General features: G+C 46.2%; 1 protein-coding gene across 1 annotated transcript in view; it reads right to left on the bottom strand.

Annotated features, from left to right (window-relative positions):
• Positions 1-13789, bottom strand: part of TG (thyroglobulin) — a 173757-nt gene that overhangs the window by 142269 nt on the left and 17699 nt on the right. The window contains exons 9-14 of the mRNA XM_044293695.1: positions 12561-13640; positions 9384-9965; positions 6713-6952; positions 5891-6016; positions 5391-5468; positions 4928-5043 (exon numbers count right to left, since the gene is read on the bottom strand). Coding sequence (XP_044149630.1) covers positions 4928-5043; positions 5391-5468; positions 5891-6016; positions 6713-6952; positions 9384-9965; positions 12561-13640 — 2222 coding nt within the window. The remainder of the gene's footprint in view (positions 1-4927; positions 5044-5390; positions 5469-5890; positions 6017-6712; positions 6953-9383; positions 9966-12560; positions 13641-13789) is intronic.

Below are 13789 nucleotides of genomic sequence, written 5' to 3'. Positions count from 1 at the left end.
TACTCTGCCGCCAGCGTAGTCAGCTGTAAATTTTTGGAGCAATTTTTCCACAAGGACCTTCTGGTATTGCACCATTTTGCTAGTTCTCTCCACCACAGGAATGAGAGATGAGAAGTTCTCTTTGTAGCGGGGGTCGAGAAGGGTGAACAACCAGTAATCGGTGTTGGCCAAAATGCGTATAACGCGAGGGTCACGGGTAACCCGGGCTACTTGAGAAACCTTGACGTGGTGCCCGGGCTTAGACATGTTCTACACCATAGGACATGTTGACTAATCTCTCAATTTTAAAATCAGTTTGAGGGTTTAGTGAGACTGCAGAGTGCACCTGTATTTGTTATTGTTTTGTTATATTGTTATATTGATTATGACATCCGCACTTGTTACCTTGTGTGAGATGTCTATTGTGGTACTTGTGGTTCGCCGCGGGCATCCTCCACCGTATGCATTTTGCTGGGGATCGCCATTAGCAACGGGCCACAAGTGCAGGATTTGCTCCCCTGTATATATGCACGACTGCATGTGGGTTTGAGCACCTCCTGCTAATGCCACCCTGTCTTTTTGGTTTGTATATATAGATTCCTGGAGGTGTATAAACTCCAATTTAAATGTGCCTGTTTTCCATCTACAGGCCACATTTAGGTGCACCAGTGAGGCCTGGGCCATATCAGTCAGTCTTGAGTGGGACTCACAGACTCCTCCCTCCTCCCATTGCAAGCATGGTTACATGCTGGAGGTAACTGGTGAGCTGTTTGTGAGTCGGCCTCATGCTCCTGTAATTTGCCCACTGGCTCCTGGTATCGCCCATACGGCTCAGGTAGGAGAGTGTTAGGTCCCGGGCTACTTGAGAAACCTTGACGTGGTGCCCGGGCTTAGACATGTTCTACACCGTAGGACATGTTGACTAATCTCTCAATTTTAAAATCAGTTTGAGGGTTTAGTGAGACTGCAGAGTGCACCTGTATTTGTTATTGTTTTGTTATATTGTCACGGGAAAGGCAGCCTAACAAGTCAGCCATGTGTGCAAGAGTCCCAACAGACAAGACTTCGCTTTCCTCATCAGGAGGATGACTCTCAATCTCCTCATCCTCTTCCTCCTCTTCGGCCCATCCACGCTGAACAGATGGAATAAACCTGCTGTGGGTACTACTCTCTGTAGCGGAGGCAACCGTCTCCTGCTCCTCCTCCTCATCATCCAATTTGCGATGAGAATACGAACTGTACTGTCTTCCCCCATTTCCACCTCTTCCATATGCAAAGTGTCCTTCTTCATTGTGAGCAGTGAGCTTTTGAGTAGACACAGAAGTGGGATGGTTACGCTGATAATAGCGGCATCGCCGCTCACCGTCTGTGTTGATTGCTTAAAGTTGCGAAAAAACCTCACAGAGTTCAGACATCTATGCCCACTCGTCGCTTGTGTAGAGAGCGGAAGCTGACTGAAAAGGCGACTACCATGTTGCAGCTGGTATTCCACTACTGCCCTCTGCTGCTCACAAAGCCTGGCCAACATGTGGAACGTGGAGTTCCAGCACGTGCTCACGTCACACAACAGGCAGCGAGCTGGCACTTGCAAGCACAGCTGCAGCGTTGCCAGACCGGTGGAAGCTGTCGATGACTTTCAGAAATGTGCACACACGTGGTGCACCTTCACTAGTAGCTCAGGCAAATTGGGGTAGGTTTTGAGAAACCGCTGAACCACTAAGTTGAACACGTGGGCTAGTCATGGTATGTGTGTGAGCTTGCCGAGCTCCAAAGCCGATACCAAGTTACGGTCATTATCAGACACAACCATGCCTGGTTGTAGGTTGAGGGGTGAGAGCCACAGCTCAGTCTGGTCCCTTATACCCTGCCACAGCTCTGCGGCGGTGTGCTGTTTGTCACCTAAACATATTAGTCTGTAGCCGCTTTTCCACTGCAATGCTACACTGCTCCCAGCTACTGACTGATGTCTGACTGGTGCTGCAAGATGATAATTCAGAGGTGGAAGTGGAGGAGGAGGAGAAGGGGGGGGGGGGGTTTGCAGCCCCTAATGTAGGTGGTGGCAAAAATCCTGATGGAAGTTGGGCCCGCATTCCTTTGCGTCAGTAGCACCTGTGCCATCCCAGGGTACAACTCGCTCCCGGCCTCCACAACGTTTACCCAGTGTTCCGTCAGGGAAATGTAGCGTCCCTGGCCAAAAGCACTTGTCTATATGTCAGTCGTTAAGTGGACCTTCCCAATAACTGCATTGGTCAGGGAACGGGTGATGTTACGGGACACATGCTGGTGTAAGGCAGGGACGGCACACCGGGAAAAATAGTGGCGGCTGAGGACTGAGTAACGAGGGACCGCCGCCGCCATCAGGCTGCGGAAAGCCTCAGTGTTCACAAGCCTAAATGGCAACATTTCCAGGGCCAGCAATTTGGAAAGGTGCGCATTTAGTGCCATGGCCTGTGGGTGGGTGGCTGGGTATTTGCGCTTTCGCTGGGGTATGGACATCTGTACGCTGCGCTGGGACACAGAAGTGGATGTGCTAGCTGATGGTGCTTGCGAAGGTCCAGGTGCAGAGCGGGAGGCATCCAGGCCTGCATCTTGGACAGGGGATTGGCCAGCACGTAACACAGGGGAAGAGGGGGCAGTGGTGTGACCCACAGACACTGATTGTGGACCCAGGTGTTCGGCCCACCTATTAGGGTGCTTTGATGCCATGTGGCGGATCATGCCGGTGGTGGTGAGGTTGCTAGTGTTCACGCCCCTGCTCTTTTGGTACGGCACAGGATGCAAATGACAATTCTTTTATCGTCTGAACTTTCCCCAAAAAAGCGCCAGACTGCGAAACACCTAGCCCTTGGCAAGGGAGATTGCCGCAAGGCGGTGCTCTGGGGGAACAGTTGCGGGTCTGTTTGGTGTGGCCCGCCTTCTCCCTATTGCCACCCCACTGCCTCTTCCAGCCTGTTGCGGTGCTGCGGATCCCTCCCCCTCTGTACTGCTGTCCTCGCTCGGCTTACCACCTTTCCAGGTTGCTTCAGTGATTTCATCGTACACCATCTCCTCTTCCACTTCCTCACTCTGGTCATCCTCCTGACTTGTTGACCTAACAAGAACCTCACTTATTGACAACTGTGTCTCATCTTCATCATCAACCTCTTGAGACATTAATTGCCGTTGACTTATTGGCAACTGTGTCTCATCATCATCATCCACCTCGTGAAACACTAATTGTCGTTCCCCACCGTCATCTTCTTGTGACTGTGGATGCTCAAGAGTTTGGGAATCAGTGCACACGATCTCCTCATGTCCCTCTTGAAGCGGGCTTGGCGAGAGGCCCAAATCAAGGAATGTCGATGAAAAGAGCTCCTCAGAATATCCTAGTGTGGGATCACTTGTTTGCCAAGACTCTCTATGGAGGGAGGAAGGAGGATCAGGGTGAGGATTCCGTTGACCAGACTCTTGGCTACGGAAACTGGACTTTGTGGAAGACAGGGTGGTGCTTAACCGACTGGAAATATTATCTGCTGCAATCCAACTAACCACCTGGTCGCACTGGTGTGACGTCGAGAGTGGTGTCCTGCGCCGCCCTGCAAACTGAACATGAAGCTAAGTATCGTGGATGAGTGTGTTTCTTGTGCTCTGGCAGCAGACACAGTTTTACCACGCCCAGGGCCACTGCCTCTGCGTGCACCATCAGCAGCACGGCCACTTCCCCGTCCCTTACTCCTCGCCTTGAGCATATTAAATGGTATATATGCTTCCAAGTATGTCACACGTACAGTAGCGCAGGTTTTGTAAGTGTATGCGCAAAAAAATTAAACTAAATGTCACTGATATTTATGATGCGCAAACGTTATACAGGAGATGTAGTACAGGTAATGTCGCTGCTGTCACCAGCAGCCAAATAATTGCAAGCAATTAAGGACAATAGTCCTTATAAGGACTGTTGGGTCTCTAACACCTTTCAATACTCAAAACTCCCTGAAAAAACACAATTCCTGTCCCTACACTATCTGTCCCTTCTGCTGGAGCTCGCCCTGACTAAGTCTGAGCCGTACCACGTGTCATCGGGTGCTATACAGTTCCGGCCAGCCAATCACTGTAATGCCAGTAACCAACATGGCTACGGCATTACAGTGAGTCGCAGTACTTCCCCGCATGTTTATTAGCTGCGCATGTTTGGCTGAGCATGCTCACCCAACACTAGTGGTAACATATGCTCACTACTGCTCCATTCACATTGAGGACTCAGGGACCTCCGCCCTTGTGATTGGTGGGGGTCCCAACAAACAAACCCACAACAAGCATACATTTATAACCTATCCAGTTAGATGAGCAGTGGTTTATATATCAAAGGTCAAGATGGTCCCTCGTTATGGTTCTGGAGCTAGTGTCTCCCCCTCTTCACCTGCTCCTCTCTAGAGAGCAGTCCTGCACAGGCTCTCCAGACCAGTAGAAAAGGTGAAGGAACCAACCATGGCTGCGGCCTCCTCTATTTAAAAGGACCTCATTGCAGCTGCATGCTCTGCCTCTATGGTTTGTATGCCCTTGTATAACTGGAGAGCCCATTTCTTCTTTTTGGTAATACAGGTGACCTGCGCCTCAAGACAAATATAGAGCTTGGAAATAGAGTGCTTCATGTTAGGCACAGCAAGCCACTGCAGGCTACAGCTCACCATCCTAAAGGACATATCCATGGTCACCATATAACCTATGGAATGGAAGGAGGAGGTCACAGGTTCCAAATTGTGCAAAAGCCACATCCAGCGACTGTATTGCACTGGGAATTACCAAGGTGTGCTACCTTGACTTTACAATGAAGAGACATTCCTTCTTCTCCTGTTGCAAAACCCTTACTTCCAGTTTGATGAGAAATCTCCAAGTCACCTGCACAGTTCTGGCTTTGGATATAATTACTAATTTCAGCAAAGAATAGTTGCCCTGGATCATGGTAGATTACCTCGGTACAGAGTGGTATATATTGACTGGAAGTGATGGTCTTGATGGCAGCAGATTTCATAGACATCCAGTTGGAGACCAGAGAGTTCACCTTAGCTTGTTGGCAGGAAGTGTGGCCTACAGAAAATGGACATATAATATATGTGAGTTGTGTAGACCTGTCTTAAGCATGAGACATTTCTTGGCACACTATGGATCACCATTTATGCCCCATGTCATCCATGTAGCAAGGTCTTGTGCTTGATCACCCGCCTTCCCATGTCTTGCAGAACAGGAGGTCCTGGTGACATCTGCCTTTATTGGGCGTGTGGTTGATACTCTGAAGACCTACAGGGGTTCTCCCTTCCCATCAACATGAAGAAAGGGACTATCTTTAGCTTCCCCCCCCCCCCCCATCCTGGATCCATAGCAGGATTATTGGCTGCCCCTATGAGGTCTATTATCTTAAAAACATGGCATCTTACACTGTGGAGGACCAGAGGTTCTTGTCACAAGGGAACCAGGAATGTAGCTTCCTTCATCATCAACACACCAGTAATGACCTAAATGAGAGAACAAATCACAAAAATTATCTTTTGAGTCTCCAAAACTTCAAATCAGTCCTCAGCCTGGTAAATTTATTCCACCATCTCTAGAGATAATATTGAGATTCCATAACTGTTGAGCTAGACACATACAGCATCCGTGCTAACTACCAGGTGGCCTACACAACTCTTCCATTTATCAGAGAGTTCCGCCATCAGGGGATGGGTCAATAGATCTTTGGTTCCACCAACACAATGAATGTCAACAAGAAAGTATATTGCTTTAGGTGCATCTCTAGACCCTATTGTCTGCATGGGATGGACGGAGGCCCATACGACCTTTATACTTCTTGACTACTGCTAACAGCTCTTCTTAACTTCACAACTTTATGTTGAAACCAAATTTAAAGAAAGACAACACACAGAATACTAAAACTCACCTGAACCTTGATAAAACTGGACTGGGTTCCAGTTTCCAAGTCCGTCACACTGAGGGCTGTATGGGATGTAGGACAACTCAGTGGTTTCTCTAGAATTTGCTCCACTTTGCCAGAAAAACTGCAGAGCTGCATAGGCAAGGAGAACAATCATTACTAAAAGATATATAATGACTAACGTATGCAAGTGGCAAATTGTAACCCCATAAATGGGTTGTCTGAGTTGGGCAAAAAAAAATGCCCATGCTTCGGTGTAGCTCCAGCACTAGAACTACACAGCTCCATCCACTACATATGCCGAAGCTAAGCTAAAACAGCTGATTGGTGAGGATGAAGAGTATCAGACTCCCGCCTATTAGAGATCGATGGCCTATCCTGAGACTGTACCATCAATATCAAAATCCTGGCCAACCGCTTTAAGGCATGGCAGGTGCATGGCTTGTATAGCTCAGTTCCTGCTGCAGAGGCAGATCCCAGCAACACCTTGAACATGATTGAAAATGGAGTCCAAATGGGGCCCTATAGCAAAACAAAAGGGGGTCCCATTCTGCTATTACCACATCAACAGAAACACAAACTCACGATACAAAAATCTTATGATTATTTTGGTCACCAGTCAACTGTGTCTTCTCCTTAGTTTTCTAGCAATCTGCATTCAGCTTTCTATTCTCCCATCATCAACAGGGGTTACTAATAGCACCCCTTTATGCGTGGAGATGGGCCCTCTTACCCCACAGCAGCTGTTATGCCTGCAACCCTGGTAATTAAGCCTATGAGGTCGGGGTCCTGGTAAATGATGCTTGAGATAATGCATGTTACCCTTACTGGAATAGGCAGCAAGCTTCAGCCCATAAGCGTCTTTACTCAAGAACTTCTCAGATAGCACAATTGCAGATTTCTGATCCAGTGTGTACAGCAAATCTCTCTCGGACAGGCGGAGTCCACTGGCCACTAGGAAGCTGTAGGCCAAAGGAAAGTGGGAAGAATTTGATGCAGCAATAATGCTCCTGGCGTCTTCTAGGAATTGTGAGGTCTTCATTTTAGCTAATTCACAAGACCCAGGACCTGACAAGAGAAAACACACAGTCAATTACAGGGTATTGGGGAATTGAATTTGCAATGCTTCAGTAGCCTAGCCTAATTTACACAAATTTTCTTTATTTCTTTACAAGCTATCCACCTCCCCCCATGGATAACTCTGTCCCCTGCACTTCCTTTAGTTCCTACATTGGTGACATAATCCTTCTGGAGTTGTATGCTGATTATTTGAGGATCTTCTGCTTCCCTCTCGTCTCAAGCTAAGTTCTCCTGTTTCTCCCAGGTGTTTGTGTTGTTTCTAGGTCTCAGGGAGACGCTGGTCCCTTCACGGTGGAAGGTACCAGCGGTCTCAATCCCCGCTCCCTAAGTTAGGGTTTGCGACAGTGTCAGCAGGGCTTAGGTTCCAGCGTATGAGTTAGTTCACCATCAGGACTTGCTCATACTGTCAGCAGTCAGGGAGAGGCTCGGGGATTGTTAGGAGGTTACCATTCCCTCCTCCCTAGCTTTGGGGCCTAGTCTGTTTTCCTGTCGCTGTTTGTTTATTTGGTGTTTCTCTTATCCCCACTTACCGTGACTTATTTTCAGGCAATGCTGCATGGGAAAATATGCAAATTAGCTTGAATCAGACAAACTAGAGACTCCTCCAAAATGAAGAACGACCTATCTGTAGACAATTGTTTCAGGGTTTTTTCCCCTTGTCAGTAATCTTATCCAGCCAGCTGGGTCGTTCTCCCTTTTGGAGGAGTCTCTGATTTGGCTCACACAAGTTAATTTGCATATCTCTCCCATGGCGCATTGCCTAAAAATAAGTCTCCATTTACTTACAGAATCTCCTCAATTAAAACTTGTACTCTGCCCGAGCTGCATCTAAGACAACATCCAACCAGCCAGAACCCTGAAACAGCTGTCTACAGATAGACTGCAGGAATCCCTAGTTTGGCTGACAAGCTAATTTGCATACACTTTTTATTTAGAAAGGCTCTACATAAAGGAGACTTGGATAGTAATGGTCTATGCTCAGCATAAGTCATCAATATTACATCTGTGGGGGTAAGACACCAATGCCAGAAACTATAAAGTGAACGGAAGGCTCGGTCCACTGTGTAGTTTCCAGCGGCGGCGTACTGCAGCTCAGCTCCTGTTCACATGAAGAGGAGCTGAGCTGTAGTACCCCCGCATTGCCACTAGAGAGTGGACAAAACCTTAGGCCTCTTTCACACGAGCGTGACGGATTGGCTCCGGATGCATTCAGGGTGCATTCAGTCAGATTTGTCTGCGATTGCGTTCAGTTTTTTCAGAGGGAAAAAAAAACGCTCATGTACACAGACCCATCTAAATGAATGGGTCAGGATTCAGTGCGGGTGCTATGCGTTCATGTCACACATTGCACCCGTGTGAAAAACTCGTTCGTGTGAAAGGGGCCTTATGGTTCCGGTTCCATCCACTGTACTGTTACCTGCACTGGTGGCTGCCTCAAAATAACTCATCAGTGGAGGTGCTGGGTGTTAGACCCCACAGTGTCATATTGATGAGAATAAGACATAAATATCTAAGTAGCAGAAAGTCCTTATAAAGGGAATGTGTCACCAGTCTTATGCTTAAACTAGTGACAGAGCCTTGAGTTGACCCAGTGATTTTGCTAAAACTGTACTGAGCAGCTACAGCGCAAGATTAGCACTGGATTCTGCTCATGTTCAGGAGGCCTCATATTTATCAGCTCCCAGATATTCCTGCCCCTGCAGCTAATTGAGTTGTCAATCAGAGGGGAACGGTTGATGTCCAATCCCTGATCCATAAGGTCAAATTTTCAGTTATGACTGAAGAGTATAGTTCCATTTGTGGAGAAGATCAGCACAAAACCTTGTGGTGGCAACGTCAACTCCATCCCAAGATGTTCTGTAGACTTGAGTTGAGGGGTTGACTGGACCACTACAGAAGTTTAACTTGGTCGTTGAGGTTTTGGGTCATTGCTCATTTGGCAAATCCATCCTTGACTTATATTTGGAAAGCTTTAGACTGAGGATGCTCAACCTGCTTGCTTCCAGCTGTTGCAAAACTACAACTCCCAGCATGCCCAGACAGCCTACAGCATAACATGGTGGGAGTTGTAGTTTTGCAACATCTGGAGGTTGAGCATCCCTGTTTTAGACAATGTAGGCTCCTCAATAATACTTTTAACATCACTACAACTTCTCTAGAACTTCAAAGGGTCAAGATCAGACTTAACACAGAGAAGCCACCAAAGGTCCAGTTCTTGAGGGACCCTTTCCTGCCACCCAAGGTCAAAACATCTTCCAAATGAATTGAACCATTATGTTGGATGGTACAAATATAAGTACAAGGATGATTTCTTGGCTGATCTGCAAGACTAATGGACAAAATTCCTTGGTCCGTAGTGGACAACATGACCAGTGGAAGTTTATAATGATATTATCTTGTTGTTTGAGATGTTGCTTACATTTTGGAACCTTATTGGGTGGTGCATCAGTTCCTTCAAGTTTTTCTCCATCCATATTCACACACCAACAGCTACGCGTGTCCAGGTGTCCAAGGGGTGTGGAAAAATCACTATATGACCCTGGGTAGTAGGAAAGACTGCCACTGATTAGTCTCCAGAAAATATAAGGGTTCAGCAGGATATTATCGGATAATGAAATAGTCAAGTTTCCTTCCAAGATCTCCGGTGGAACGTCATTAAAGTGAGAAAATTTGGAGAAAGCAGGGAAAACATTCTGGTACCCCTTGTCATAAAGATTCTGCACAAAATCAGAAAACCTTTGAGAAGAAGACTCCTTATACTTCAGTAGGACTTTAAGAGTTTCCAAGAATAAGACAGTTCCAGTCTGGTTTGTCCACCTCTGGTATAATTCAAAGGCTTGCTCCATTGGGCCGCTGCATTGAATTGTTCTCCATTCTCCTTCAGGGGAGCACTGGGGGATGTACACTTGTAAAGGATCCAGTGGTGGGGTGGGCACAGATAACCATGACCTTGTGGCCTGTAGAAAGGCATTGCTGGCAGCCAGTTGACAGGAACTTGGACCTAAAATATCAAAACAGATCATTGTAACATACTCATCAACAATTGGGATTTTTGCCCTTACATTTTAAATATTCTATTAGAGGAGATCTCCACTTTAAAGAAAACTAGACATTTATTTTGTGGCAGTGAGTGTTTAATTTCCCCGCAACACCACCAATTCAAATCAATTCAGGATGGGACTGTTCCTCCTCAGAATTCTCTTCGGTGTATGGAAATAGTTTTCTAAACTAAACAACCCCATTAAGAAAACATGCGGTGAGCCCATTTGGAGGATAGTGAGGGTGATTGTAAGCAGCCAAAATGCTAAAAATAAGAAATCAATGTTCCTAAAGATAATTGCTGAAAGACAGAAGAAAATATGTTTGGTCCAGTGCCACGAATGTTATGCTGGCCTGGTAGCATTTTTTATTTTTATTTTTGGTTATTCCAGGGCCCTTTAATATTGATTAGACCTGGGCAACCCACTACAGATCATCCCCCCACCCCCCTTGAATTTGTTCCGCTGATCAGCTACTAACGGGCTGCGCGGGCATGAGTTCAGTCACTTCGGTGCGCAATCCCATCCTGCGGCGCGTGATCCCACGAGACCCGCTGCCAGGAGTCACGGGTCTCGCGGGATCACGCGCCGCAGGACGGGATTGCGCACCTGAAGTGACTGAACTCATGCCCGCGTAGCCCGTTAGTAGCGGATCAGCGGAACAAGTTCAAGGGGGGTGGGGGGATGATCTGTGGGGTTGCCCAAGGTCCAATCCCATCAATATTAAAGGGCCCAAGCAAAGATTTCTGCAGTGGTGAGGAAATTAAACATAACAGATATTGTAAAGTTACCGAATGTTGCATTATATAATGACTGCAGTTTGCAGTACTGCACTTCATTTGCGTAAACCAGAACACCCCTTTAATCATGCCTTTAAGGTGCAATTTCAACACAGTGGGCTCGTGCCCCGGATGTTTTCAGACCCTAGCAACGCCCCTGGCATATGAGCATATTGGAGCACCAGGAGGCGAAGCTCAATCCCTGGAGCACTGCTTTGTAACACCCCCTGTGCTCTCCACACTCCCCCCTCCACTTGATTGACAGGGCCAGACATGCTGCGGGCAGAGCTGTGTCCTAGAATCTACATAGATTTAATGATATGTACATGCCAGGACACAGCTCTGCCATCTAGCCCTGATGTATAGCCCTGTCAATCAAGGGGAGGTGGGAGAGTGCAGAGCACAGGGGGTGTTACAAAGCAGTGCTCAAAGCATTCAGCCTTGCCTCCTGGTGCTCCAAGTAGCTCATTTGCATATCTATGTAGCTGTTTAGCATAGATACAAAAGAAAGGTATCATTTTAATCAGCATGATACACCCTACTACCTGGCAGTATGCCTAGTTTAATAAGATTGATCCTGGTGACAGAGCCTCTTTAACAATATGAGGCTTTCAGCATTAATTAATGCTAGGAGCTTCAGGTACCTATGCACCTGGCCAGTAACTACAGGTGCCCTCCTGAATTCAACTATATCACCGCCCTCTGTATGGTGATTTCATGCTGCACTGTGGTATTTGGTTTTGCTGTGGCTCTATTTTGCGCTACACAACGGTATTGCTGTCCCTGCCTACCTGTGTGCGTCCCCCCCCCCCCCCCGTACTTGTGCTGGCCAGCCTTCTGTCAACTTGGGGCCACTTTCAGGTTTTTTTTTTCGGGGCCACTTTAAGATCCCAGTCCACCCCTGCCAGAACAATGTCCTCCTAGGTCACCTGGGAAGGGATCGTAAACTCATAACCCACCACTACCGTACTGGCACCATGATTGGAGAATTGTGGGGCCATTAGCACCAGTGCCCATTGAAGTCTGGGCAAGAATTCCCCTATACGTTACAAATAATGTGGCTAGTACTTCGGTGCCATGAACCATTCTAGACAGCAAAGTTTAATGGGGTTTCCAAAATTATAAAATGTATTGCAACTCATGCTCATTAACAGGGTTTGCCCACAATACAAAGGTATCATCTATCCACGATCACGATAATGGGGGTCCCAGTCATCTGGAAAAATAGAGCGGCAGGTTGAGCATGTGCGCTGCCACTTCATTTACTCTTTATGGAACTGCCAAAGATAGCCAAATATCAGAGCGAATGGAGCAGCAGTGCTCATAACCAACCTGCCACTACATTCATTTGGGGGAATGAGACCCACTTTGTTGTGGTCAGTGGTTGGAACCCCTCTGATCAGACACCTATTTTGTGGATAAGGAATAAGTTTGTATTGTGGGAAAAAGCCCTTTAAATTTAATGGTGCTGAGCTGAAATACCAGATACAGCCTACGGACAAGGGTGGTACTGTTTTTGAAAAAAAAGGAGACCCTTGTTTCTAAACTAGGACAATACCTTTAAAGGGTTTCAGAAATCAGAGTTTCCTGGGCTCCTATGACTTCTGCCCTGTTTGCAGACAGGCCACCTGGGAAGATCCTTGCAGGAGACATTTACCACATGCATTCGTGGTCACTAGTTTTTGGAAAACTACATCTATAGGGACTTGTCCTAGCAAATGTTCTCTTTTGTTTAATGGACAAAAAAATATGTTCACATATGCTAACAGAAAAACTTACATTGAATATTTTCTCCAGATAATTTTTGAGTTCCCGGAATATTCTTGCCCTCCAGGTCAACACAAAAGCAATGTCTGCCAGCACACTGAACTGTCAAATAATTTCCTTTCTGGTCACAAACCGGGATATACACATCTGACCCAGCAGATTGGCTCCTCTGGAAAGCTATTTGAGTCTTCCGCTCCCTCAAACACTTTGAAGAGCATCTTGGTTGTTGATCTTGTGTCCTTGTTCCTTGAATTTCCCGACCTTGTTCATTAACACACCAACATTCAGACATACTGCACTGGATTTCCTCATATCGGCCATCCTTGGTACATCTTGGGACAAACGTCCCATCTGGTCTATTCTCACAGGCTTCAGAATCAATCAGTATCTTCACAGCTTTAAAAATGTCTTCCGCAACATAGGGTGGAATGGAAACCACATCTCTGAGAAATGTTGAAAATTCCTTACGTTCCAAGAGCGACTCAAGATATTCAACACGGTTGCGGTTTTCTCGTAGATTAACTGTACGCCCAAAACTGGATTGTATTGATTGGTTGAGGTTGAATTCTGGTTTTGATGAGTTTAATGAATCTTTGGTCAAGTAAGAATCTTCTTCAGAGGAAAATAATTTTGCAAGTTCTTTGAAGTTTCCTCCACTGTACGTTCCTGTTAGGCCAATTTGTTGGAAAAATTCACTAAAACTGAATTTGCTATTAGTACCAACTGCACCAGTGAAATTAAATGAACCCAAATTTTTTAGAAATTTGCCCCCAAAAAGGGTTTGTTGAAATTTCATGGGGTTAGAAGCGAATTGTAGAGCAAATTTTACTTGTGTTTTAGAAGTGAAGAGACCAAGGATTGCATCACCAAGAAAAGTCCTGAGCCTCAAATCTTCTTTATCTTGGCCAGGCAAGAGTCCAGTATTCATTAATGCCTCCACCAAGTAGGAGGGACATAATCTGGAGCTGATCTTTGTCCCTGACTCCTCTTCTTGAGTGAAGTACAAACTTTGTTGACTAAAGTGGCCTATAGTTCCATAAAACAAGGTGGAGAGCGATTGTCTTCTTCTGGTAGTACAGTCTTCAAAATTATCTAAAGATGTTAAAAAAGAAAGAGAAATAAATTTTTTTACTATAAACTTATATAACAACTTTTGGCGGGTCTTTGTTATGTGACCATCCACAAAAAAAAACTGAAATATTATTTTTTTACATGGGCCACTGGAGCACACACAACCAGCT

This window comes from Bufo gargarizans, chromosome 5, assembly GCF_014858855.1.
Source record: "Bufo gargarizans isolate SCDJY-AF-19 chromosome 5, ASM1485885v1, whole genome shotgun sequence".
Lineage (NCBI taxonomy): Eukaryota > Metazoa > Chordata > Amphibia > Anura > Bufonidae > Bufo > Bufo gargarizans.
The sequence above is the reverse complement of the archived record's forward strand: the minus strand, read 5'-3'. Positions and strand labels throughout refer to the sequence as shown.